Source organism: Oryza glaberrima, chromosome 5, assembly GCF_000147395.1.
Source record: "Oryza glaberrima chromosome 5, OglaRS2, whole genome shotgun sequence".
NCBI classification, from domain to species: domain Eukaryota; kingdom Viridiplantae; phylum Streptophyta; class Magnoliopsida; order Poales; family Poaceae; genus Oryza; species Oryza glaberrima.
In genome coordinates, this window is record NC_068330.1 from 6,489,181 (window position 1) to 6,516,396 (window position 27,216).

General features: G+C 40.9%; 1 protein-coding gene across 1 annotated transcript; it reads right to left on the reverse strand.

The window, feature by feature from the left end:
* Positions 1-9,793: 9,793 nt before the first annotated feature.
* LOC127774461 (transcription repressor OFP8-like) lies at positions 9,794-11,116 on the reverse strand. The gene has a single exon (XM_052300719.1). It carries the CDS (start codon positions 11,047-11,049, stop codon positions 10,141-10,143), a length of 909 nt encoding a protein of 302 aa, XP_052156679.1. The 5' UTR covers positions 11,050-11,116; the 3' UTR covers positions 9,794-10,140.
* Between the last annotated feature and the right edge of the window lie 16,100 nt (positions 11,117-27,216).

Below are 27,216 nucleotides of genomic sequence, written 5' to 3' on the forward strand. Positions count from 1 at the left end.
TACGGATTTTGGCTGGCTCCTTTTAATTGGTCACTTAAATACAAGAGATATGCTAGATAGAAAGCATTGCACCCCTGATGAAAGTGACCTCACATGTGTGCTATGTTCTTCTCTGGAGCTAGGAAAACATTTTTGTTTGAGAAAATCCCCTATGTACTCATGAAAGTTCACCTAATCCCTTCTATACCCCTGAATTTTGCTCAATCCCTTACATACCCCTGAATTTTAGTTTGGATCCCTTCCATGCCCTTTCCGCTAGTTGACCGTTAGTTGACCGTTAAATTCTTTTGAAAAAGTCCATTTTGCCCTTTGCTATGAAGAAACATAATAAATTAATGAAGTATATTGTTGGAATGTAAAAATTTATTGGATGAGACTATTATATTTATGAGTATGTGATGCACCATATTATTTGTGACAAATTTACTTTTACATATGATATAAAAAGTTGATACTTATTTACTAGTTATTAAAAGTTCTTTTATGTAGCATATGTGTTTTCATAGTAATACAACAGATTTGTTTATTACTTTAGAACACATATGCTAAAAAAATTCTTTTAATAACTAATAAATAAGTATTAATTTTTTATGTCATATCTAAAAGTATATTTATCGCAAATAATATGGTGCATAACTATCTCATAAACATAATAGTCTCATATAATAAATTTCTATGCTCCAACAATATACTCTATTAATTTATATGCTTCTTTATACCAAAGGGCAAAATAGACTTTTTCATAAAAAATTAACGGTCAACTAACGGTCAACTAGCGGAAAGCGCATGGAAGGGATCCAAACTAAAATTCAGGGGTATGTAAGGGATTGAGCAAAATTCAGGGGTACAAAAGGGATTAGGTGAACTTTCAAGGGTACACAGGGGATTTTCTCTTTTTGTTTCTGTTCTTCTGCTCCTTTTTTAGCTCTGAATGCTAGACTCAATTTGGGATAGTCTGGGACCTATCTCTAAACTTTGAAGATATATATGATGCAGCAGGCAAGAAATACATATAGATCATCTCATTTTGTGGATAAAGTTCTATATGCAGCTTGGAACATTTGGAAGCAGTGAAATCAACTCATTTTTGATAATGTTCCTGCCTCAGTCTCCTCTTGAATGGCATCCTTTAAGAATGACTTATCCCTTCTTTTTCGTTTAAGAATAGATGAGAGATCAGCTCTTTCCTCATGGTTGAGCCATTTGTAATGTACTTTGTTTTACCTTTATTTTAATATAATTTATTTACTGAGGGGGCTTCCCCATAGTGCTTTCCCTAAAAAGATCTCCATCCACAAAAAAAGTCAAGAAATTCATTTATTTATTTCCAATCCATCACATATCAATACCAATAGGATGAATAACTATACAAGATTAAGAACTACACAAGCAAGATCAAGAACTCACTACCGCCCATCCCAGCAGAGCCGCCAACATCATCGTCGCGGATCTATCCACCGTGTTCCCCCAACGGCTTATGCAACAAGGAGGAGGACGATGGCTAGCTATAGTGTTACGTTGGAGTCTAACCCCCTCTGTGTCAAGTTTGTTACTAGGGTCGTCACCGCTAGATCCTGTGGCACGTGATCTCCAGGTTGATGTGGTGATGTGGTGCAGAGGAATTGAGAAGGACGAAGAGGGAGGAGAGGATGGGTGGCTGCAACAGCGACAAAGGCTATGAGGATGGGGGGTGGCGGCAACAGAGTGCGAGAGAGAGGTGACTCTGGGAGAGATCGAGAGAGAATAAGGAGGGTCGGGTTGACTTGGTGGGTTTAAAAGAAATCCACACCTCATGACTTATTGGCTTAGCTCGGCTTAGTTTTCTATAGGTGCCAGTTTTTTAAAAGAATTGGCACAAAGAATATAAGTATACTATTGTTGTTGGTTTTTATCTAGAACCAGCACCTATAGTTGCTCAAAGGTATAGTTCTTTATTTTTTATCCCACGAAGGCAGGAAACGTTATATAGGTGCTGGTTTTAAATGAACCCACACCTATGAGCCGGTAGCTATGAGGGGTTTTGTAATAGTGGCGGTACCCATAATTAGGCATATATTCATACTTGTTGATACTCGTGTTAAAAATATAGTACTCTATATGTTTAAAAAATAAGACGTATTTTATTTTATATGGAAAAGCAGCTGAGTAACAATTGTCTGGAACAGAGGGACCTTGAGAGGTCCATAGTCAAGTTCCCATATGTCCTCGATGGCACCGTAATACGTGCCAGTTGTACCATTGTGTCCCATGGCATCAATACGAACAGCACTGTTCTAGTTCCTGCTCTTCATGTCTTGGGCTCTCGTGTAGAATGTGTACCCATTGATCTCATATCCCTGGAATGTCGCGATCGAGCCAGATGGTCCCCTCGCTAGGAAGGCCAGTTGTTAGTTAATCGTCTCGTTACCCATGAGATGTTGTCGTAGCCACGCGGGGAAAGTATCAATGTAATGCCGTGTAATCCATGCATCAGACTTACCGATGTTTCTGGCGCGAACTAGAGCCAAGTGCTCCTCGATGTAAGGAGCCACCAATGAAGATTGTTGCAGAACCGTGAAATGGGCTTTATGGAATAAATTGTTGTCTACCGTCATTATTGCTTTCCTTCCGAGAGTCCCCTTTCCCTGTAGTCTCCCTTCATGGCGTGATTCAGGTACCCCGATTGGGCGAAGGTCTTCAATAAATTATACGCAGAATTCAATGACCTCCTCTGTTCCATACCCTTTAGCGATGCTTGCCTCTGGACGAGCACGGTTACAAACATACTTCTTTAGAACGCCCATGTACCTCTCGAAAGGAAACATGTTGTGTAGGTACACAGGCCCGAGAATACCGATCTCTTTAACAAGGTGACAAAGCAGATGCGTCATTATATTGAAAAATGAAGGTGGAAATATCAACTCAAAGCTGACAAGAGATTGCACCACATCATTCTGAAGGGCTTCTAATCTATCCGGATCGATGACCTTCTGCGAAATTGTGTTCATGAAAGCACATAGCTTTGTTATTGTTGCCCGGACATTGTCTGGGAGGATACCTCTTATTATAACTGGTTGCAGTTGTGTCACCAACACGTGACAGTCATGAGACTTTAGGTTTGGGAACTTCTTCTCCTTCGTGCTTATTATTCGTTTTATATTCGTGGAGTATCCAGACGGTACCTTGATGCTCTCCATGCATTCAAACATACTTTCCTTCTCTATCTTGCTAAGAGTGTAGCTGGCTGGACTCAAGTAATGGCTTCCTTTCTCCTTTGGTTCCGGGTGAAGGTCACCGCGTTGTTCCATATGCTTCAGATCATTACGTGCTTCCAGTGTATCTTTCGACTTTCCATATACACCTAGCAAGCCAAGAAGGTTTACGTAAAGGTTCTTAGTGAGATGCATACGTCGATTGCGTGGCGGATGTCCAAGAATTCCTAATAGGGTAACTCTCAAAATATAGAGTTCTTTTTCCACATCGCCGCGTGACCATCTTCGCTCTCTATAGGCTGGCTGCCAGGCCCCTTTCCAAACACTACTTTAAGATCTTTCACCATAGCAAACACTGTTTTCCCGCTGCGATGTTTAGGCTTCGTACGGTGATCCGCCTTATGTTCAAAGTGCTTGCCTTTCTTCTGTACTGGGTGGTTTGCAGCAAGGAATCGACGATGACCCATGTACGTACGCAACCTTCCTACAGTGCTTAAGATAAGTACTTTCTGTTTCATCCATACAGTGAGTGCAAGCCTTGTACCCCTTGTTGGACTGCCCGAATAGGTTGCTAAGTGCAAGCCAATCGTTGATGGTTACGAACAGCAGCGCTCGTAGGTTAAACTCCTTCTATTTGTCCTCGTCCCACAACGGGACACCTTCCTTCTTCTACAACAGTTTAAGATCTTCGACCAGTGGTCTTAGGTACACATCGATGTCGTTACCAGGTTGCTTGGGGCCTTGAATAATAATCGGCATCATTATGTACTTCCTCTTCATGCATAGCCAAGGGGGGAGGTTGTAGATACACATCGTAACAGGCCAAGTGCTATGGCCACTGCTCATCTCTCCAAAAGGATTCATGCCATCCGTACTTAAACCAAACCGTATGTTTCGTGTGTCCTTTCCAAAGTCTTTAAATTTTCTGTCGATGTTTCGCCACTGCGAACCATCGGCGGGGTGTCTCAGCATCCCGCCCTTTTGACGTTCTTCAGCGTGCCAACGCATCATTCTAGCATTCCCCTTGTTCCTGAACAAATGCCTTAGCTGTGGTATTATAGGGAAATACCACATCACCTTAGCAGGAATTCTCTTCTTCGTTAGCTGCCCGTCAACTTCACCTGGATCATCTCGTCTAATCTTGTATTGTAGTGCTTTACAAAAAGGGTATGCTTCTAGGTTCTCGTACTCCTCACCGCGATATAGGATACAATCATTCGGACATGCGTGAATCTTCTGAACTTCCAGTCCTAGAGGGTAGCTATCTTCTTAGCCTCGTACGTTGTCTCGGGCAATTTGTTTCCCTCCGGAAGAATGTTCTTGATGAGCTTCAATAAATCGCCAAATGCCTTGTCACTAACACCATTTTTTGCCTTCCATTGCAAGAACTCCAGAGTGGTATCCAACTTTTTGTGCCCCTGCTCGCAACCTGGGTACAACGACGTTCTGTGGTCCTCTAACATCTTGTCCAATTTATGGGCCCCCTTTTCACTTTCATAGTCCTCCTTGGCGTCCTGCAACATCTGACCAAGATCATCCGCAACGTTGTTATCATCAGCATCCATGTCCTCCTTGCCCGTTTGATTTCCCTTCAAATCCAGCGTACTGAGCAAAGTCCGGAATATTGTCGTCTTCCACTTCATATTCTTCCATTTCAACCCCTTGCTCTCCTTGGGATGTCCAACAATTATAGCTTGGCATGAACACCGACTCAAACAAGTGGAAATGAATAGTCCTGGATGCAGAATACTCCTTCTGGTTCTTACACTTATTGCATGGACAACAAATAAAACCCTTATGCTTGTTAGCTTCGGACACTCTCAAAAAATAATGCATGCCGTCAATAAACTCTTTGTACCACCGGTCAGCGTACATCCATTGCCGATCCATCTACATGAAATGAAAAAAAAATCGTATACATTCATACAATAATGACAGTCATACAATAATGATAAAATAATTAAAAACTCTTTCAACAGTCATACAATAATGACATATCATTATTCATACAAAAATTATAAAATATTCCACCAAATAATTCTAATTTATTATTTTTGAAGTTTTAAACTAATATTAATGTGTTGTACTTCTTTTAATTTTCAATTTAGTTTGTTTTCTATTATTTAAGATTAACTTTCACTATATTTTCCTTCTCAACTATTTTATAAAACCTTCTTTAGCAAATAAACAAAATTTCTATATATTCTTTCTTCCCCACACAAATTTTCTCTCTCATCAACTTACAACAAAATTTTGGAGACAAAAAAGTGTGCAAAACATAGCTCCAAATGTAATATGACAAAAAAAACATTGGAGGATGAAGTTGCTAACTTTTTAGGCACCTCCGATTTGTATATAATCACCAAAATAAATTCACAAGAAAATTTGGCATGACCTCCCCTATTTTTTGAAGAAATTTTGAAGCTTGCTCGGGCTGTAGGAGGAAGAAGACATATATAAAGGGGTGGGACTTTAGTCCCGGTTGGTGTTACGAACCAGGGCTAAAGATGGCCGAGATCTTTAGCCCTGGTTGGTAACACCAACCGGGACTAAAGTTACGATCTTTAGTCCTGGTCACCAACCGGGACTAAAGATTCTAGGGGGGCCTGACAAGCCCTGACAGCATTTGAACCGGGACTAAAGATCAAATATGCCCGTTACCCTTTTTAACCGGGACTAAAGACCATCTTTAGTCCCGGTTTTTATTGCAACCGGGACTATTGTGGAATTCGGCCGACCGACGAAAGATGGTTTCTCCACCAGTGATATCATCCCGGATACAAAAGCATAATAATAAGGGAGTAGTTTTGAATGTGAATCTAATAACATTTTTCTGTCACAAGAATTATATTCTACTAAAAGAGTTATTGTTGGTCAAATCTAGTCTTGACCATATTTGCCTTATATTTTAAAAAGGGACTAGCTATGTCAACGATTAAATACATTCATGTCTCTGACCTGATCTCGGAATTATTATGAAACAGTGAAGAAATAATTTTAAGTTTAGAAAAGAGAATTAATTTTAGTACTGTCTTAAAGCAACATTTCGGGGGTGTCTTAGATCTAGGGTGTAAAATTCTAGCGTGTCACATTAGGTATTATATAGGGTGTTGCATAGGGTGTTCTGGCACTAATAAAAAAACTAATTATAGAATCCGTCAGTAAACCGTGAGACGAATTTATTAAGCCTAATTAATTCATCATTAGTACATGTTTACTGTAGCACCACATTGTCAAATCATGAAACAATTAGGTTTAAAAGATTCGTCTCGCAAATTTGTCGCAATCGTATAATTAGTTATTTTTTAGCCTATATTTAATTGTACATGTGTTTAAATATTTAATGTGATGTAAAGTTTTAAGATGTTATCTAAAAAGACCCTTCCTCGTTTGATCACGGTGCCATTATTGGGAGCACAATGAAAGAAATTATCATTGCATAATGATGGCAGGTTACTATAGACGGAGTACACAGTTGGAAATAGTCCCATCACTGACATGATCTTTAATTTCAGACAAGGCCGGACAGTTCTGGATGAACGCGCCTTTTCACGCAAAGCTCGATTGCACTGCGTACCAAATTTACAGATGGTTTGCTTCCTTCCAACCAAAGATCAAAACGATCTTTTTAAGTAGTACCAGTAGAACTGTTAGAGAACAACTGATATACTAAATGGCTCTGCATAAGCTATTAGAGAGATAAGGTCAAAGATGTTTATTCATATAATATTTCATCTGTTCTTTTTTTATTTTCCGAAATTAAATCACTTTTGCCTCCTCTTATTCGTCCCGGAATAAATTTATCTTTAAATAATCATTAAATTAAAGATTATTAAAGTATGGAACACTTACATTTGAACCGATAACAAGGGGGACAATTGTATTAGGTTTGATAAAGTGAAGGGTTTTATTGGTATGTATGGGATGGGTGAAAAATAAAGTTATTGAGATGGAGATAGTAGTATTTTGGACAATATCCTACTATCCAATTTATAGCATTTAAAATTTTATCCATCCCAAAATACAATAGCAACAATTTGTAGCATTTAAAATTCATCCTAAAATATACTTCACCAACTATATTCTTTTCTCAACAATCACAATCTTCTCCCATTAATTTCTTCACTTACCTCCTCTTTTCTCAACCAATTATAACATTTTCTTTCATTTAATTCGACTTACTTTCTTAATACCCAAATGAAACCTTAAAAGTTATTATATTTTGGACCTAAGGTAGTATTATCTTTGAAAAATATGTTTATAAAAAATATTTAAGCTAATTGCTTTATGGAAGTATTTTAATTTTATGAAATTAAAATTAAATTCTAAAACTTATTTTTAGAGTTAATTTTGTGGATTTTTTATTGTAGTTTATTTTAGAATATATTTTTTTTCAAATTGCTAAGGACACGCAAATAAAAGTTTTGCCTGTAAATTATTTTTTAGCTAATAATTAAGCAGTACATATAAGTATAAACATAAGCAAAAGGGCTTAATTCAAGCATCGAGAAGAACATGACATAGCTAGCTAGCTAGATGGAGATAGCAACCTTTTGGTCGACCATGGCTGCACTCAGACTATGGATAAAATTTCCTATAAAACGAATGAGCCATAGAAGAAGAACAATAATACAGAGAAAGGGTGGGTAGTAGTAGGTGCAAGCTTTAATGGAGAAGGCCGGCCCACACCACACGAAGCAACCACTTTTGTTAACAGGGTATCTATAGTTTGGGATCCAAACAACGTGCCAGCTCCACCATGTATGCATGCATATGCAGCTTTCAAAGGCTGTGTTTAGTTCCTTCCAAAGTTGTAAGTTTGGGTTGAAATTGGTATAATGTAACTGAAAAGTTGTGTGTATGATAGGTTGATGTGATGGAAAAAATTAGAAGTCTAAACACAGCCAAAGTTGAAATGCAAAATGAAAACTTTCTCTAGCTATATTTCCATCCATGAGGTGGAAAGTACTTGGGAAAAAGAGGCAACAACACCTGACTCAAAGGTCATTTATTTATGTCCCTGTTGATGTGATAGCTAGGGGGATCTGATAGGTTTTGGGAGGAAGAGCCAAAAAGGCTCAAATTCCATGCAAGCAAATGCACAGCAAACTAGAAAGCCGTCCTCTATGGCTCCTTCAAATTCCCTATCCATGCTGACCTGACTTGTGTACAGTCTACGTACAGTGTGCTCCATAGTAGGATCATTCATGTAGGAGTATATACTCATGGGCAATAATTTTCATAAAAAAAATAAAATTCAAACACACATGGGTACACCAATTGATAATTAAGAGGATGTCAATATTAGAACACGCTAGGTCTGCCACCACTTTCTCAGGTTGATAATACTTATCGTTTTGGATATGGTTGATGTTAAACTTTAAAATTTGACTATGAATAATTTCTACAATATCTGCCTTAGAAAATACTGAGATAGTAAGTATGGATTAGTTTCAAAAGGTACTTCTAAAACATATATTCGTTGATATTTCTATTATTATAATATAAAATAGTGGTTAAAATTATTTTTTTAGACCGTATCCTTATACAAAATGACAAGTATTATCAATCTGAAAGGAGTATTATGTGACAAAATAGTCCAATGGTAGACACAAATTTTCTTCAGTTCGGACAAAACTTACTGAGGGTGAGTTCGAGGGATAGGAGATCGAGGAGATTGGGAAGATACGCAAAACGAGATAAGCCATTAGCGCATGATTAATTGAGTATAAACTATTTTAAATTTCAAAAATGAATTAATATGATTTTTTAAAACTACTTTACTATAAAAGTTTTTTAAAAAAACACCATTTTATAGTTTGGGAAGCGTGCGCACGGAAAACGATGTACTTTATAACATTCAATGTATGTAGAACGAACGCAGCCTGTAGTACGTACAGGCATAGTCGTTGGCATTGTGAAATTTTCTCTTAGCCCAAACCACATGCCACTAAAGGCAAATGAACCTATGTCCACTATTGGAATAGTCCACGCAAGGATTATCACCTTTCAATTCAAAAACTTGAGCAAGAGTATATATATGCATGTATTGTGCACATATAGAACCTATATTGGCATACAATTTTCCATATTAGTCAACTTTTGATCTAATTTATGATTATTTTTAGAACACATAATGAACTTTCATATAGACCACATAGATTTTGTTCTCTCTTCCAAAAACATGTGGGTCCATACAGTTAGGAGGAATGTCATATTAAATTGACATGTGGGTGCTAGGTCCTCACCAATCTTCCTCTTTGGAGAGAGCCAGGTCGATGGCGAGACATCCCCATATTTGTACAAAATCCAGGGTGTGTTTAGTTCACGCTAAAATTGGAATATTGGTTGAAATTGGAACGATGTGACGGAAAAGTTGAAAGTTTATGTGTAGGAAAGTTTTAATGTGATGGAAAATTAGAAGTTTGAAGAAAAAGTTTAGAACTAAACACGGTGCCATTAAACTTTCATAGCGGAATAAACAATGAAAATTTATACTCCCTCCGTTTCGAAATGTTTGACACCGTTGACTTTTTAGCACATGTTTGACCGTTCGTCTTATTCAAAAAATTTTGTGAAATATGTAAAATTATATGCCTACATAAAAATATATTTAACAATAAATCAAATGATAGGAAAAGAATTAAGAATTACTTAAATTTTTTGAATAAGACGAACAGTCAAACATGTTTAAAAAAGTCAATGGTGTCAAACATTTCGAAACGGAGGGAGTACTATGTTACATCGATGCAGATATATAAATGAAAATTTCGTCCGACAACCACGAGACATCAGATGCATGCAAGCTGCGTGAAATTAACAGTTAACAGTAGCTCACTACAGCCAATTAACCTCATGAAAACCGTACACACACTACAGCGCTAGCCATGCACCGGCGAGATGGCCGGAGTACAATGGCTACCACAACGCCGGCGAGCTCGCTAGCTGGCTAGCCGCCGCGGAGAACGACCCAGATGTCGGAGAATGCCTGGAGGATGACGGGGTGGAGGCGCGGCGGGTTGAGGGACAGGTACGACCGGAGCAGCCGCTCCAGCTCCGCCGCCGCGAACACCTGCCGCTCCACGATCATCTCCGCCATGGACTCCCGGAAGTCGCCGTACGGGTCGCTCGACCGCTTCACCACCGCGAGGCCCTTCCTCACCTCCTCCTCCGCCGTCGTCGACACCAGCGGCCGGAACGCGGCGGCGTCCCTCACGCTGCACGCGTCGTCCACGCAGCCCGACGCTCGCCGGCGCCGGCGCCGCGTCGTCGTCGGCTTCTGCTGCCGGTGGCGACGGTGGTGGCGGTGGCGGTTCGCCTTGCTCTTGTGGGGAAGAAGCTGCTGCTTGGAGGAGCACGCGTAGAAGCCGGAGGAGTCGGAGGAGACGAGGCTTCTCGAGGAGAAGAAGGCCTCCGTGCCGTCGTTGTCGTCGTCGTCGTCGTCGCCGTCGGCGCCCTCGCCGTCGTCGTCGGAGGTGGTGAAGCCGTAGGGGTTGGACGACAGCTTCGGCTTGAAATGGCCGCGGCGGCGGGAGCTATTCCGCCGGTTTATATCCTTCTTCTCCTCCTCCTGAGGAGGGTGGCGGAGGAGGTCAAGCGCGGCGGAGAAGGGCTCGACGCGGGGGAGGAAAGCGGCGGTGGTGGCTGTCGAGGACGCCGTCGTCGTCGTCGTCGTTGTCGACACATTGGTGGCGGCGGTGAAGGTGGTGGAGGTGGAGGAGGAGGAGCTGCACGGCGAGCGGAGGAGGAGCAGCCGGGCGAGGCGGTCCTTGAGCCGCTTCGTCCGGCCGCCACCGCCGCCGCCGCTCTTGGCTCCGTCGTCCATTGGCCGTTGCTTGCTGCTAGTTCGAGCTTGCATTGGCGTGGTGGCGATATCTGTAGGTGAGTAGAGTGGAGGAGGTGAGTGAAAAGAGAGAAGGGGACAAAGAAAGGTGATGAGATCCACAAGGGAGCAACAAGGCTACCTACTTGTACTGCTATTTATAGCCACAGAGGAAGTGAGATGCCACTCTCCAGAATGTTTTTGAATATAAATTGTTGACTTCAAACTAGCTAGGGTTCCCTCCTAGTAGAATATAGGGTTAATTTAATTCATGCCATTGCAAATGTGGCTATTCAGAAAAATGCTATTACAATTCGTCTATTCGTAACCGTACCACTCTAATTTTATAAAATTAAAACCATACCACTACCATCACATTTTTCATCCATCCTCTTCCTTTCCGTCTTCTTCATGCAATTAACCCTAGAATATATGATCATAACATGTCCGGGCTGGCCCAAGCCCAATTCCCAAATCTAGGCTTGATGTACCTCTGTGATCCTTCATTTCCCCCTTGTCAGCAATGTGATTCTAGGAAAATACGTACCATATAAATCGTGTATTTAGTGAAAACCTGGAAACTACAGTATAATGCAAAAGTGAACGTATGAAATTTGTATCCACATCACCATGAGATTTTCCCACGCCTCTCATCGTGCGATAATATATGTTTGTAGACAGTCCTTATACCATAGGGGGCCGGGCATGTTCTAGGTGGGCACTCTCATAACCCGCTTGGGATTTAGAGGGGGTCATCTACGAAAATTTTTAAGTACTTTACATTGGTTTTCGAATCAATGTTTTTTTTACTTGTTTACTCCATGAGTTATTTTATATATTTGACCTACTGTTTTCACATTTATTGTAAACATTTTTTCTAACAAAGTTCACTACAAGACATTGTAAAAAAATATATCACGGTTGAAGGACATTATAATTTACTTGTGGACATTGTAAAAAATATATCACGGTTGAAGGACATTAAAATAGTAGTAATTTGCTGCAGGATATTTCTGGCCTAAAAGAAGAACGTAATTCTTAAAAATTATGAGAATGCCTTCGCGGCCACAAGCCTCTAGGCGCTACAGTAAAAAATAAAATACGAGATAGGCTAGCAATGTATTTGGGCTGATGGGAGATTGGAACTTGCACAATTTTTAAATTTTTACTCCAACGTCACGTATATGCTTGTGGTCCTATGTGTGTTCTCATCTTTTTAACAAGGTTTATATTTAATTAGGTAAAAAATATCCTTATTTGAAGTGTACTTCAGGCATGACATGCCTTCACTAATACAAAACATTAAATAGGTATCGTCACTAGAGGTGCCGGTAGTGCTAAAACCAGCACCTATAGGCTTTTTCCCACCTTCACGGATTAAAATCGCAAAAAAAGGCATCTTTAAGTAATTATAGGTGTCGGTTCTAAATAAAAAACCGACACCTATTGTATTTTGCGTTGTTTTTTATTTTTAAAAAATGGAACCTTTAATATATTATAGGTGTCGGTTAACTTAAAACCGACACCTATAATATATTATAAGTGCCATTTTTTTAAAAAAAAACTGACACCTATACAAATCGAGCCGAGCCGACCCGACCGACGGGCCCCACCACCACCACCCGACCGGAGGAGATAAGGCCGTCTCGTAGTCTCGCTCTCATCGTCTCTTCTCTCTCGTCTCGCTCTCTCTTCTCTCTCGTCTCACGTCTCGCTCTCTTCTCTCTCTCTCTCTCTCCCCCTTCTTCTCTCCCGTGCACTACCGCAGAGGCAGAGGTGGAGGCGGTGACCGCACCCTTGGCAGGAGGGGAGGCGGCGGTGGCGGCAGGAGCTGAAGGGAGCCCACGGCATCTCGGCGGTTGGAGGGGAGCCCGTGGTGACCACTGGGCGGCGGCGGGAGGGGCGGCAGCGGCGGCGACCTGCGGCGGAGCCATCCCCTCCGCCAGATCCGGCAGGAGAGGGAGACAGCGGTGGCGGTGGAGCCCTCCCCTCCGCCAGATCCAACGGGGTGGGGGGGGGGTAGGCAATGGCAACGACGGCGGCAGGCTCCCCACAATGACGGTGAGCATTTGATTGTTTGATTCAATGATTCCAGTGATGTTTGATTGTTTGATTCGATGATTCAGTGATTATTTTATTCAATGGTTCAGTGATGTAAACTTGTTGATGAATATTTGATTGTGTGATGCATGAATGTTGCGCCCTCCCCCCCCCCCCAAAAAAAAATTGTGATTGTGTGATGTGTTCGTTCTATACTTGCGGATGTGGAAGGAGGGACTGCTCGGCTCAAATGCTTCGGCTCGATCGAGCCGACGCATCGACCCGGCTTTTTTTTTATTTGTCGAACCTAAAAGGTGCTGGTTCTAAGGAACCGACACCCTTTTGATTTGCAAATGAGTGCCGCCTCTCTTGTGCTGGTTGGAAAAACTGGCACCGAAGGGGGTTTTTCAACCCGCACCAAATCCCTTCTATGTAGTAGTGTTTTTTAATATCTATCAAACTTTAAATGCCATGTAATAAAATTTACGTTTCCCTTAACAGGCAAACATAGTGAACTAACAACACGTATACAAGGATTAATTTAGTACTAGTTTTGTTGTCCTCATTCACGTAGTATAACAAAAATTGTATGGTAAATGCTATTGGCAGTTTGCAGGATGTACCTCGGACAATCATCCAAATAGACTAAATAAATGGCACATTAAATGTATTCAATACCGAAGCTGAAAAATAGGGCCACTTTAAATGATAGTAAGGCTAGAGAGCTGTACAACTGGACAAATTAATTCACAGATAAGCATTCTTCCGGGATGTACACGTACAATATATAAGAGCAGGTACAATAGCAGGCTATAAGTCGGCTGTAAACATATTTTAAAAAGATAAAAGAAAAGAGAAGAGCAGCGGGCTACAGATTTATAGCCAGCTGCAGCATGGACTCCAAGACGTAATGAATGTATGGCAGGTGGGACCAGGTATTAATAGTATAGTAAACAACTATTGTATGAATTGACTGTTAGATTGGCTATAGATGAATTGGAGTTAGTAGTGGGCTATACTATTAAACTTGCTCTAAGAGTAAGGATAATAGTGAGCTATAAGCAAGCTATATAAAAGTAGGGAGTGTTGGCTCTTATGCAAGAGTTACCTCAACACAAGCTGTAAGAAATATGCATTAAATTTACAGTGAGAGAGTGAGGATGACAAAAATAAAACTAACCTTGTAGCTAACCTATTATATATGTAAACTCTAATATTAACTTATAGTATGTAGTGAGCTCTACCATTAAACTTGCTCTAATACTACCTCCAAAATAAGCGCAGCCATAAGTTTTCATGTCCAACTTTGATCGTCCGTCTTATTTAAATTTTTTTATGATTACTATTTTTTATTAGATTTTAAAACATGAATAATACTTTATGCGTTACTTATGTTTTTTTAGTTTTTTAAAAAAAATAAAATAAGATGAACGATTAAAGTTGGATTAGTTTTTTTTAAAAAAATTAAAATAAGATGAACGATTTCCCCAACCTCCTGGTCCCTGCGGAAAGGAAAAAGAATTTAATTTTTTTAAAAAAACTAAAAAAACATAAGTAACGCATAAAGTATTATTCATGTTTTACAATCTAATAAAAAAATAGTAATCATAAAAAAATGTAAATAAGACGGACGATCAAAGTTGGACACGGAAACTCATACTTACGTTTATTTTGGGAAGGATGGGAGTACTGCTAATTAACCAATTGGGATTCGGATGTTTTTGATGATCATGCAAAAGGAAAAAAAAAACTTAAGCATCAAGTCACAGGGACCACACTCAAGACAACACCCACCATGCATGTTTAGGTGGGTAACTGGGTATGACCTATATGAGTACGTGACCACAAGGGCATACACTTTAATCACACTTAACATACCCCATTACGACCCCCACAAGTGTTTATGTAGGATGCGTTCTTATCAGCCATGGGAAGCTAGCTATTTCCTAGATACTCCCCCATCCAAAAATGTTAATACTTATTTCATTTTATAATTTTCTTTTAATAGTTAGGTATATTTGTAGTCTCCATACATTCAAAACTTAAAAAGAAGAGGTAAATTAAATGACTGATAGGAACCCAAAGAAACATATTAATACTTATTAGTTGCATGCATGCCATTTCACAGACCAAGTTTTGTTTAGCACAGATGAACAGCTAAAACGAATAGAATATCGTAAGATAATTTATCCTAAATAACTGCATTCGTTTCAGCGGTTTGGCATATGATAATTTATCCTAAATAACTGCATTCGTTTCAGCGGTTTGGCATATCACATAAAAAATACTGTTTGCTACAAAGAACCTACGAATGCTTAACTTCTGGGTTCGGATGCTCCATCTCTAGATACTACTACTCTACTAATTATAGTATCAATTACTTTTAAACAATGAACTTTTCAAATCTACGAATAAGAGAGAGGCCTCTTACAAGGCGAGCCCCCTGCTGGATTTTCACCTTTTAGTTTTTCTAAAAAAACTTATTCTACAAATAGATTCTTAAAGAAACTTGCTCTAGAAATAAATCATTTTCATTGCACCAACATTATTGGACCATAGTCCAACATGACGGCACCAATGATGTTGGCGCCGTCTCCCTCACCCCCCACCCAAAAAAGAAAACTAAGTAACTAACGTAAGGGGATGGACCAATATCCTTGGCGCTGAGGGCCTATTTGTAAAAAAAAATAAGTAGATGATCTATTTATAGTAAAAAGGATCTATTTGTAATAAAAATATTTACAAATATGTCCTCATTATCAATGATGTTTACTCTGAGGACATATTTGTAAATATTTTTTTATTACAACTAGATCCTCGACACCAAATTTTTTTTTTAAAAAATTACAAATTAGTCCTCGATGCCAATGACATTGATATCATCCCCTTCATATTAGTGACTTAATTTTCACGAGGGCTGTACCAAAGTCATTGGCACCGTTATATTGGACCACGACACCAATGATGGCCGGCGCCCCAAAAAAAAGATCATTTTTAAGATAAGTTTTTTTTTAGAGTCTATTTGTAGAACAAGTTTTTTGAAAACATGAAAATGTGAAAAAATCTAGAGCCCCCCTTGCCTCACTATCATTTTTCAGGTACACTTCTGATTTGTCATTGTACTTTGTGGTAGCTATTAACCGTACATATTAGCTGCTCCTATATGTATGGTCGCGCCTGCAACCTGCATGGCTCATCTCAAGCATACTCCCTCCGTCTAAAAAAAGGCAAAACCTGGGTTTCCGTGCCAACGTTTGACTATCTGTCTTATATGAAATTTTTTGATAATTACTATTTTTATTATTGTTAGATGATAAAACATGATTAATACTTTATGCGTGACTTATCTTTTTAATTTTTTTCATAATTTTTTCAAACAAGATGGACGGTTAAATATTGGACACGGAAATCAAGGTTTGTCTTTTTTTTTTACGAAGGGAGTAGGTCAATGGCAACTTACTGGATCTGCCTTGCCTTGCCAGGGGGCGTGTAAAGGTAACAGACTTACTCCCACCGTCCCAAAAAAAGACAAACCCTGGGTTTCCGTGCCAACGTTTGACTGTCCGTCTTATATGAAATTTTTTTATAATTAGTATTTTCATGGTTGTTAGATGATAAAACATGATTAATACTTTATGCATGACTTATCTTTTTAATTTTTTTAATAATTTTTTCAAATAAGACGGACGGTCAAACCTTGGACACGGAAATCAGGGTTTGTCTTTTTTTTGGACGGAGGGAATATTATGGTCTTTTCAAAAGCTTTCTCGCTACAGATCAGATATAGCCCCCATAAATTCATGGTTAAAGTTATTAAAGCTAAATGATGTGGCTGACATGCATATAGTATATAATAGGTGCGTTTTTATGAATTTTACTGTATATTATTTATCAAACATGTAACATGGTCCACCGAGCCAAACTTATCTCTCATTCTTCTTTACTGACCGGGGTCTTCTAATTTTCTCCAAAATAAAATTGTATATTTTACTTCCTTTGTTCTTTTCCCCACATGTTCGGAATACAATACTAGCAAAATGCCATACTTTTCTATGGATAAAAGAATATATATAATAATATATCTTAGATAAAAATATATTTTTTAATCAAATATGTTAGTATTACTTCACTTGATTTAAATAAATATTAGACTAATACATAATATAAGAAAACATAAAGGACTAATTTGTTAAAATATAAAATAGTAGCGGGTGGTGGTGTCTACTTACAGATCCGACCATCATTGATGGCTCATCAAGCAGAGACCATCATCTCGAGCAGGTAGAAAATTAGCCCGTTTAAGATTAGTTTGCCTGAAACAACCCGTCACCAATACAAGGTCATTTGTAAGTGGTAGTTATAGCTCATCACTAATTATTTGTGATGGGCCATAATTACAACCCATTATGCATGACCCCGCTTCTTTAACGGGCCTTTAGTATTAACACATCACCGATGAGAGTGACGGGTCAAAAATACAACCTGATAGACATAATAAATCATCTCTAGCGGGTTTGTTTTTTTAACCTATCACCGAGATGGAAAAACCGGTCTCGCCCACACACAAAAATCTCCAAGGCCCCTCTCTCTCCTGTCTCTCTCGTCTCATCCCTGTCACTCTCTTGCTTAGCTCTCTCTCGACAGTGTCATTTTCAACCGCCCCCTTCTTGTCACTGTCGTCCACCACCACCATCAGCGCCACTCCAGATCTACCAACGACTGCTAACACCAGGTCAAACTCAAGGTCGACCGGCCACCACCGCCTCCAGATCCAAGGCCAACCACCTTCTCATTGCCACGAGTGGTCACCCTCACTTCGTTGTCGTCATCTTGCACCTCCATCATTGGCGCCAACTCGAGGTCTATCGATGGATACAACATCTCTGACCTCCGATCCAACTTGAGGTTGACCACTGAGCACTATTTTCCTTTCATCCCTAAACCACTTGCAATTTTATGTCTACTACCGACATTTTTGGATCTGCATTGCCTTTCTTTATGTGAATTGAGGAGATTAACGGGAAAAGAGGAAGATGATTGAAGATGATTTGATGGTTATTTTTGTGATTAAGGTGAATCACCTGAGGAAGATGTTTCTTTTTGCAGAGATTTTGTTATATTGTAATATGAGATCCGAAAGATTAAATTCATTCAATTTGGAGTTTTTGTGATTGTGTTAGATGCAACATTGATGACTAAGGATTAACTTCTATGTTTTTTTTTTCACATTTAATATACATCGGTGACAGGTGTTAACATATTAATTGATTTTCTTTTTGCCCCCATCATGCGCACATCGGTGATAGGTGTTAAACATGTGAATCGTTAGAGATCAAACTCATCCATGTCGGATTTTCATCCATTACGGATAGGGTTTTTACATCGGTGACCACGTATCAAATATTAGTATTTCAGCATTCGGAGTTTAAAACCACGCTTTGCTTTACGCTTTTTAAAATGTGGGTGGGTGGGTAGGGGTGCTTAGTGTTATTTTCACGTAAGAATTAAGGCCTTATTTGAGGTACGTCAAGAATTATGCTAGCTGTATTGTAGTCTGTACTGGATTTCTGTAAAATTTCTACTACCTGTTCTAAAATAAGTACAGCCTACACTTTTGCACTTAGTTTAGGATGAAATGAGTATTTTCCAACCGGTATCTAGTATGTATATATTCGTTACTGGCTGACGCCGTCCTGCCAATTCTCATCTGGACTGTCGGATGAGGCTGATAGATGGTGTGTCCTACTTTTTCTTTCACCTCTTAATTTCCTGCTTCGACTGTTGTGATCCCACACAAGCTAGCTCTGACGTTGAAATGGGTATTTACTAGCTAATCAGGTTGAAAGTGTGGCCACTTGGCATTTGCTGCTTTTCCATCGATCAGGAACAGATCAATAGACCACTAACTAATTAACAATAAATAGCAGCAGCTAGCTGATTTAATTTTAAAGCCGATCGAGTTGTCAGTTTGACACTGGAAAAGTGTGATACCACATTGCCACGCACTGTACAGGCTGAAAGTTTTTAGACCCCATGGGCAGTGTGCTTTATAGCATTAATTATCTCCTATTCTAATTGTTTGGATTTTTATATGAGAACTAGCTAAGAAAACAATATTATTTTTTCATTTCATTTGTTTTATAATTTATAGAATATTTTAGGAGTATTTTTAACTCAAAACAAATATCCTATAAAAATAGATTCAATAGTGAATTTAATCAAACTAAGTGTTGTAGATGTTAGTATATTTTTCTATAAATTTTATCAAACTTAGAAATTTACTTAGGACAAACATAAAACATCATATAATGTGGATCGAATAGGGACATAAGGAGTGCTATATCAAGAAAGATTAATTATTAATTTCTGTGAAAAGAATATATAGGATCACTCCCTTTATTTTTTTTCTTAGAAGATGTATTTTGTTACGCTAGGACAAGGCTTTGAACAACAGTTCACCGCTGCCTACCTATCAGTAATACGGTGACCAATGTTTGCCATGACACCGGATCTGGTCAAACACCGCCTCCTCCATTGCGAGCGAGAACAGGAGATGGTGGCATTGGCAGCGTGGCCACGCTGCATGACAGGCCAAGCTATATCCACGGCGCCTCAACACTGTTGTGCCATCTTCCTATCCATCCCTTATCCTCGCGGCATGATGAAGGCTACGCAAGGGCCAGATCTGCACCAGGGAGAGAGCAACGCAACAGCCTCTGCTCTTTGTGGTGGAGAAGTCTGCCCGCCCACGTGGATTTGTGGGAGCTAGCACCCACGTGGATCAACAGTAACTGGCACCCTCCACCGTCGAGCGGGCCTCTTGAGGTTGGGTCACAATTAGGTCCCGTTTGGTACGGTGGAACTTCTAGCACTGGTAGATTCTCCTCGAATCTCCAACTCCCATAAATAGTCTAGATTTTTTTACCCAGATTCGAACATATAGCTACAAAATCTATAAAATGAACTAGAAGCTAAAAGTTTGGATCCCGGCAAATTTCTTAGGTAAGTTGACTACCAACCATCTACTTCTCATAATCTTAAGCTATCCCAAACAAAACCTAAATCTCATGGCGGCTGCATCCAAGGAGAGGGAGAGGGATCCTCCGTTCTAGGGAGAGGAGGAGACAATGGGAGAGACCCGCCACTTGCCTAAGTGGAGGGAGCGATGAAGAGAGCGACAACAAAAGGAAGAGAACTTATTGGTTCCCCGAAGCGACACTAACATAGGGCCATCAATAGCGGTTTTTTCTATGTGCAGCTGATAGGATACATTGTGATCATTCTGTCATAGTGTACATATTTATAAATTGTATAGACACCAGTGTCAAATTTAGAGTTTAAACTCCAGGACTAGGTGGATAACTCACCGCCAAGCCATATAACCACTGACCAACTTGCACTGCATAGCTGTGTATCTAAATGGTTCCAAATTATTTTGCATTAATATGAGATAATCATACAGCCCTGCACTGCCCGGCATATATATGGCCCCATCTCTAACACTACTACTCTACACTAATTATATTATTATCAATTACTTTTAAGAAATAAACTTTTTAAATTGACAAATAAGAGAGGTTATGCATTATTACCTCTGGGAGGAGTACTTTGGACAAGGCTAGCCCCCCTCCCCCACTACCATTATTCAGGTATACACTTCTGATTTGTCGTTGTACGTACTGTGTTACCTTGTAGCCGTACATACTAGCTTCACAGTTCATATATGTGGTCGCATCTGCGTGGCTCATCTCAAGCATACTTGTGGATCTGACTTGTAAAATTAAAGGTAGTAACAAACTTGTGGCTTTTTCAAAGGTTTGTCGCTGGAGATCAGATATATAGCCATATATTCATGACTAAAGTTAAAGTTCAGTGATATGTGCTGACATGTGCATATATAATAAGTGTGGCTTTATGTAATTTATTGTATAGTACTCCCTCTGTTTCAGATTATAAGACTTTCTAGCATTGCTCATATTCATTTAGAAGTTAATGAATCTATACACAATATATGCCTAAATTTATTAATATCTATAAGAAAATAAGTAATGCTAGAAAGTTTTACATTGTGAAATGGAGGAAGTATTATTTATCAAACATGGCTCACCATGCCAACCTCTCTGATTCACAAAAGTCTCGTCATTGTCAACCGTAAACTTGTCTTCTAATTAGTTCATTGATTAAACTTGTCTTCTACTCAGGTAGAGAGGCATATATTCCTTATAGTGTTAGACTGTTAGTCGAGAGGTATATATCTCCACCTGAATAGAATGTACTTATACCTCTAAAAACATAAGAAAAAATTAAGAGAACACACATGTGTGTGTTTAAGATTAGTTTTGGCATATCTCTTTACGGAGAGATCTTTAATATGAGGGAGGTATATACCTCTCTCTTAGGGTGGGAGAAATACCTCATTAGTAATATTTAAGATTATGGAGTTTAATTAATTGCATGCTAGAACGGCCCTGCCCCGACCCAAAATGCACTTCGAGGATGAAAACATGACCCGCCCCAGCAGGTCCCTGAACCTCGATTGGTGCTCCGTGAGTTGTAGAGGAAGAGGCGAAGAGTGGAATGCAAAGGAGGACAACGAGAGTGAGCAATGCTTGGACAAGAGAACGAGAAGAATAGAGTGGGAACCTGTGCGGTCATTGGAGGGTGGGGAATGGAGATGAACTGGTGAAGAGCATGTATAGGAGGGGGCCACAGTCGAAACCTCGTCAGAGGGGACCATCGGTAGTGTACTATAAGTCGAGCGGGTGGGGCCAATGGAGGAGGAAGGTGTCATGTGCGACATCGTCAAAGAGGAGAACGACGGGTGTTTGCTGTACGTGGCCATGTGCTTGCAGCATCTAGGTGGGATAGGTGCTTGCAGCATTGGAGGTGCGGGGGAGATAATAGGTAGGTGGGGATTAGGAGTTAGGGTTAGTAATCTTTGTTATATATATTGGGTCTCCACTTATTTAGTCTATAAGTGGGTTCACGGGTGACCCATTTGCATTCCCTATACATTGCAGCTGAGCTTTTATAATTTTAGGGGCCCGTAGGTCCTCGTCGGGTGGGAATGGATTCCTTCCCCTATCACTGCACAACTTCGAGGCCCTGCTCTATACAACCCATGGGGGAAAATCATGCCTCGCCCCTAGCCCCATAGGACCCTGACGAGCAAATTGCCAACCCTTCTGCATGCTCTCTAAAACAACATTTCTATATGAGATTTGTAGGGGAGAGGTTGGGTTGGGAAGGTGGGGTTGGTACATATAGCATGTTATCACATAGTTATAATTTTCACATAAGAATTAAGGCTTTCTTTGAAATGCATCAATAACTGTGTGTAATATTGTTGTTTCTTCTTAAATTCTCTAATATATCGATATTATTTCCATTGAGATCTAAGTATGTATTTGTTACTCTTTCTCTCTTTCTTGTCTTTACAATGTTCCCTTCTACATATCACTCTTTTGGTTAGCTAATTGGCACCCCTTACATAGATTTCTCATCCTAGCTAACTTTCGGTGCGGCTGACACAGAGATGGCACTGGACCTCATTTCTCGTTTTCTGACAGGGAATTTTTTCTATGAGGATAAGAATGATTGTAATTGATTCTTCGCGGGAAACACTGGACCCCATTTCTCGTTTTCTGACAGGGAATTTTTTCTATGAGGATAAGAATGATTGTAATTGATTCTTCGCGGGAAATCAAACAAGTACCCATCGGATGTGGCGAGGTGGGGATGATCCTCCATCCTCTGTCCCCGTTTTCCGTGTAGAGTCGATTAATGGGTATAAGGCCAAATCCAATGCAAATTATGCATGCCTAAATTAAAAATCCAATCATACTATGTTTAGAGGATGAATGATAATATTATGTCTTTATCGTGTGGATTAGTCGATATATACCAATATATTGATATAAAATGTGTGTTATTTATTTATTACATTATAATTAGAGGTGTTCATGATTTTTTAAATAAGGACGATAGACCTGTTAGTGATATGCCCTAGAGGCAATCATAAAGATGATTGTATCACATACTATGTTTACAAATTTATCCAACATTGTTCCTTGAAATAGATAACTCATTATTGGTTAATGAATATCTTTCATGAGACTCTTTATGTTGTTTGTTACTATTTCTAAAGGATCCCGGATCAAATATCATATGTGGAACAAATATGATTAGATGATCAGCACATGTATTAATTGATGATCATATCTCATGGATCATGGTATAGAGATATCAAATTAATAATGTGGACACATGTTAGTGAACATGTTGTTGGATAGACCCAACATGAGACACTGCAAGAGCCATATGTGTTGTGTCATCAGTGATCTCATTTAGTGTTGGTGTTGAATCCTTAGACCTAAGATTATCATGGTTCCCAATATGTGTAGTAGCTTACTGTAACACCCTGAAAATTCGACCGACGAAATCAAAACTCTAAAAATACGGATTTTCAAAAACTTTTTAAATTAATTGCATCATGCCGATCTTATTCGTCTATTTTATCTGGATTTGATCTCGAAGATTATCAATCGTGAGTGAAGAATAGTTAATTAGGAATAAACCTTAAAAACAAATTGGTAAAATAAATATAAATTAAAATAAAGATTAGGTGTGGATAGAAATAAATAAAATATTATCGCGACCATATTTGGATCAATTAAATTTAAATACGATAGGATAAGAATTAACCCTAATTAAAAACTCAAATAAATCATATAAAAATAAAAATGGGTAATATTAATTTTAAGTGAATCCATTAGTCGGAATAACACAAATGTTGAGTAAAATTCATGAATACAAAGATTAGAAATTATAGAATCAAATTTATAGGGGAAATAGACTAAAAGTGGAATAAATAAGAAAATGCACTGTTCATTATGGCGAAGGTGTTCGATCGCGTCCCTAGCCCTAACCCCTCCCCTGCCGCTCGCGCTGCTCGCCCGCGCGCTGCCCGCCCGCCGCGCCGCCGTCGCCATCGTCGCCGTCGCGTCGCCGTCGGCCTCGCGCCCCGCGCCCGCGCGTCCCATCGCCGTTGCGTCGCCGCTGCCGCGCCGCGCTGGTGTCGCGTCGCCGCCTCACGCCGCGCGCCGCCTCGAGCGCCGTGCCGCCCCTGCCGTGCCGCGCCAACGTCGCCGCGCCGTCGCCATCGCCGCCCGTCCATCGCGTCGCCGCTGTCGCGCCGCGCGCCGTCGCCATCGCCGTGGGTCGCCATCGTCCCGCGCCTCGTGCCGCCGCCGTCGCGTCGCCGCTGCCGCCCGTCGCGTCATCCCGAGGACCGTGCCGCCGCCTCGCGCCCCGCGCCCGTGCCGTCACGCGTCGCTCGCCGCCATCCCGTCGCGCCGTCCCATCGCCGCCCCGTGCCGTGCTGCCTCGCGCCCCGAGCCGCCCGCCCGTCCCATCGCCGCTCGCCCGTCGTCTCGCCCCGTCGCCGCCGCGCCGCGCTACCGTCGCGTCACCGCCCGTCGCGTCCCGCCCCGAGCCGCGCGCCGCCGCTGTCGCCGCCGCCGTCGACGTCCCGTCGCCGTGCGTCCCGTCGCCGCCTCGCGCCCCGCGCCGCCGCGCCGCCGTCGCGTCGCCCCTTCCATTCTCTTTCTTTCCCCTCCTCTCCCCTATAAAACTCCACCCTCTCCCCATTTTCCCCACTCCATCTCCCCCTTCCCCTCCCTTTTCCCCTTCTCCACACGCCGCTGTCGTCGCGCCGCCGCGCTGCCGTTGTCGTGCCGCCGCGCCGCCACCTTCGCAGCCGCTGCGCCGTCGCCCCGGAGCAGCCGCGCCGTGAGTCGCCGCCTTGCGCCGCCGTCGCCGTCGCGCCGCCCTCGCGCCGCCGCACCGTCGCCTTCGTGTCGCCGCTACCGCCGTCGGTAAGCCGCCGCCTCCTCCCCTTGCCCGGTCGCCGTCGCCGCCCCGGGTAGCAGGGAGAAGCCGAGGAAGAGAGAGAGAAGCCGGGAGGGAGGAGAGAAAGAAAAGAAAAGGAAAAAGGGGGAAGAGAGAAAAAGAAAAAAAAAGAGAAAGGGAGAAAAGGGAAAAGGAAATAAATAGGAAATTAGAGGGAGATTAGGGAAGTTTAGAAAATTTAAAATAATCAGAATTTAATTATAGATTAATTATAGTCGTAGAATTGCAAAATTTAGTATAAATTATGGATTATTCTTGGCAATTTCTATAAGAAATCAATTCACGGTAATAATTTAGATGTAGATAATAATTAAACCAATGTATGAATTCTCGTAAATTATTATGGATTATTTCTGGGTAATCTCTATAAGTAATCGATTAACGGTAGCGATTCGGATTTAATTACTAGGGTGTTACCCGTGTATTATATTTAATCATTTAGTCATAGGCTAAATTAAATCGTATAATATTTCTAGGATTCCGTCAGATATTTAGCTCGCGATAGAAATTTCTAACCTATTATATGGATATAATGCTCGGTTAGATTAAATTAAAAACTTATGACAACAAAATATTTATACCCGCAAAATAGTTTGGATCAAAATTGGGTTTGCCTTAGTTCGCGAATAAGAAAGTTAATATAAAAGAATTGACTTACGCGTTCGACTTCCATTTGGATTTATTTGGATTTTACTTGAATTCTAACCGAATTCAAAATCGATTCTTCGCACGTACTGGTAGAGCCCGAGGGAGTTGCGGATCCAAGCGAGGACCAAGACCCGCAAGACCTTGAGCAAGGCAAGTCATCACTATTCCTTGAACATGTTGATCCCAATTGCGAAATTATTTTGTTTACAAATAAAATTGCATGCAATGATGAACATCCTACTTGTGATTATGCCATGCCTTGATTATTGTTTGCCCTTATTCCTTCATAACCATGTTTACGTATGAGTCCCTAGTCAATTATGACAATTGCTTAGAAATGCTATTCTAGAATTATGCATACTCATATTTATCAAATGCTATATGCTTGGGCAATTACCTTTGGGAAGGTAATTGAGATGCGGCATGTGGAGACATGAGCGCCACATTGCCATGATATTGATGACATGATTTGTGAAAGGAAAAAAATAAAACTAAACAACTATTTTCGACTGGGGCGGACGGAGGATTTGGGTGGTATCTGGAAAAGGCTAGTACCGTCCCCGGTCAATTAAGGACCGAGCCATGAAGTTAAGCATGAAACGACCCCCGTACAACCGTACTTCTCGAATGGGTATAGACCTAGCGGATTAGATAGCCGAGCGGAGGCAGTATCCCTGCATAGATGGTTCACCCCTGAGTGAGGCAGGTGCGCTACGATGGGACAGCCGTTGAGGTAGGGCCGAGAGGCGTGCCCTACATCGGTGTCGCCATTGGTAGGACTGCCATGAGTGTGTGAGAGAGAGAACTTAACTTGAACTATAATTTAATATGTGTGTGAGACTTCTCTTTCCCGGGAGCGCCAGAACTCCTCTCACTGCTAGAAACATGGACACCTAGAGTGCATGAGGATTTAAGTTCATGGAGCGGGTACTGCCAATGCGAGGTTATCGAAAAGCTTTGCCGTGACGCGTCTCATGTGTTGGGACGAGGCTCATGTGTTGGGCAGTTGCGGAGTGCGGGTAAAGTGTACATCCACTGCAGTGTGAGTAAACCAAATCTATTCGAATAGCCGTGCTCGCGGTTATTGAGCACCGGGACATGTATTACACTTGGCTAGACTCTAAATTCTTAACCTGTGTGGGATGGGATATTGCATGATGATTTTTATGCTGATGGAGCCACTGCCTGAGAGGTGGGAATGTGGACGTCCTCAGAAAACCATAACGACTCGATGGCGGGAAGCTATCCTTGGGATCACAATGGATGGTGGACAGAACCGTCATTGTTTAATATGAACGCTGGTACTAAAATTTGGTTAGTCTGTGCTAGGTCTTAGGCTTGCGAAAAGAATTACAAAACTGGCTTTGCGCAAAGGAACCATAGCTATCCTTTGAATACCCCTATCATGTGCATTTCTTGCTGTGGTGGCTTGCTGAGTACGGTTGGTACTCACCCTTGCAAATATAAAATTAATCAGAAGTGGGAGATGAAGCTTCGGAGGATCCCTATGCCTACTACCAGGAGGGAGATGAAGACGATGGCGCTCAGTAGGTCTTAGTTACGGTCGTTGCCTGTGGCAATGGCATGCCGCTGCCTGAATTCCGC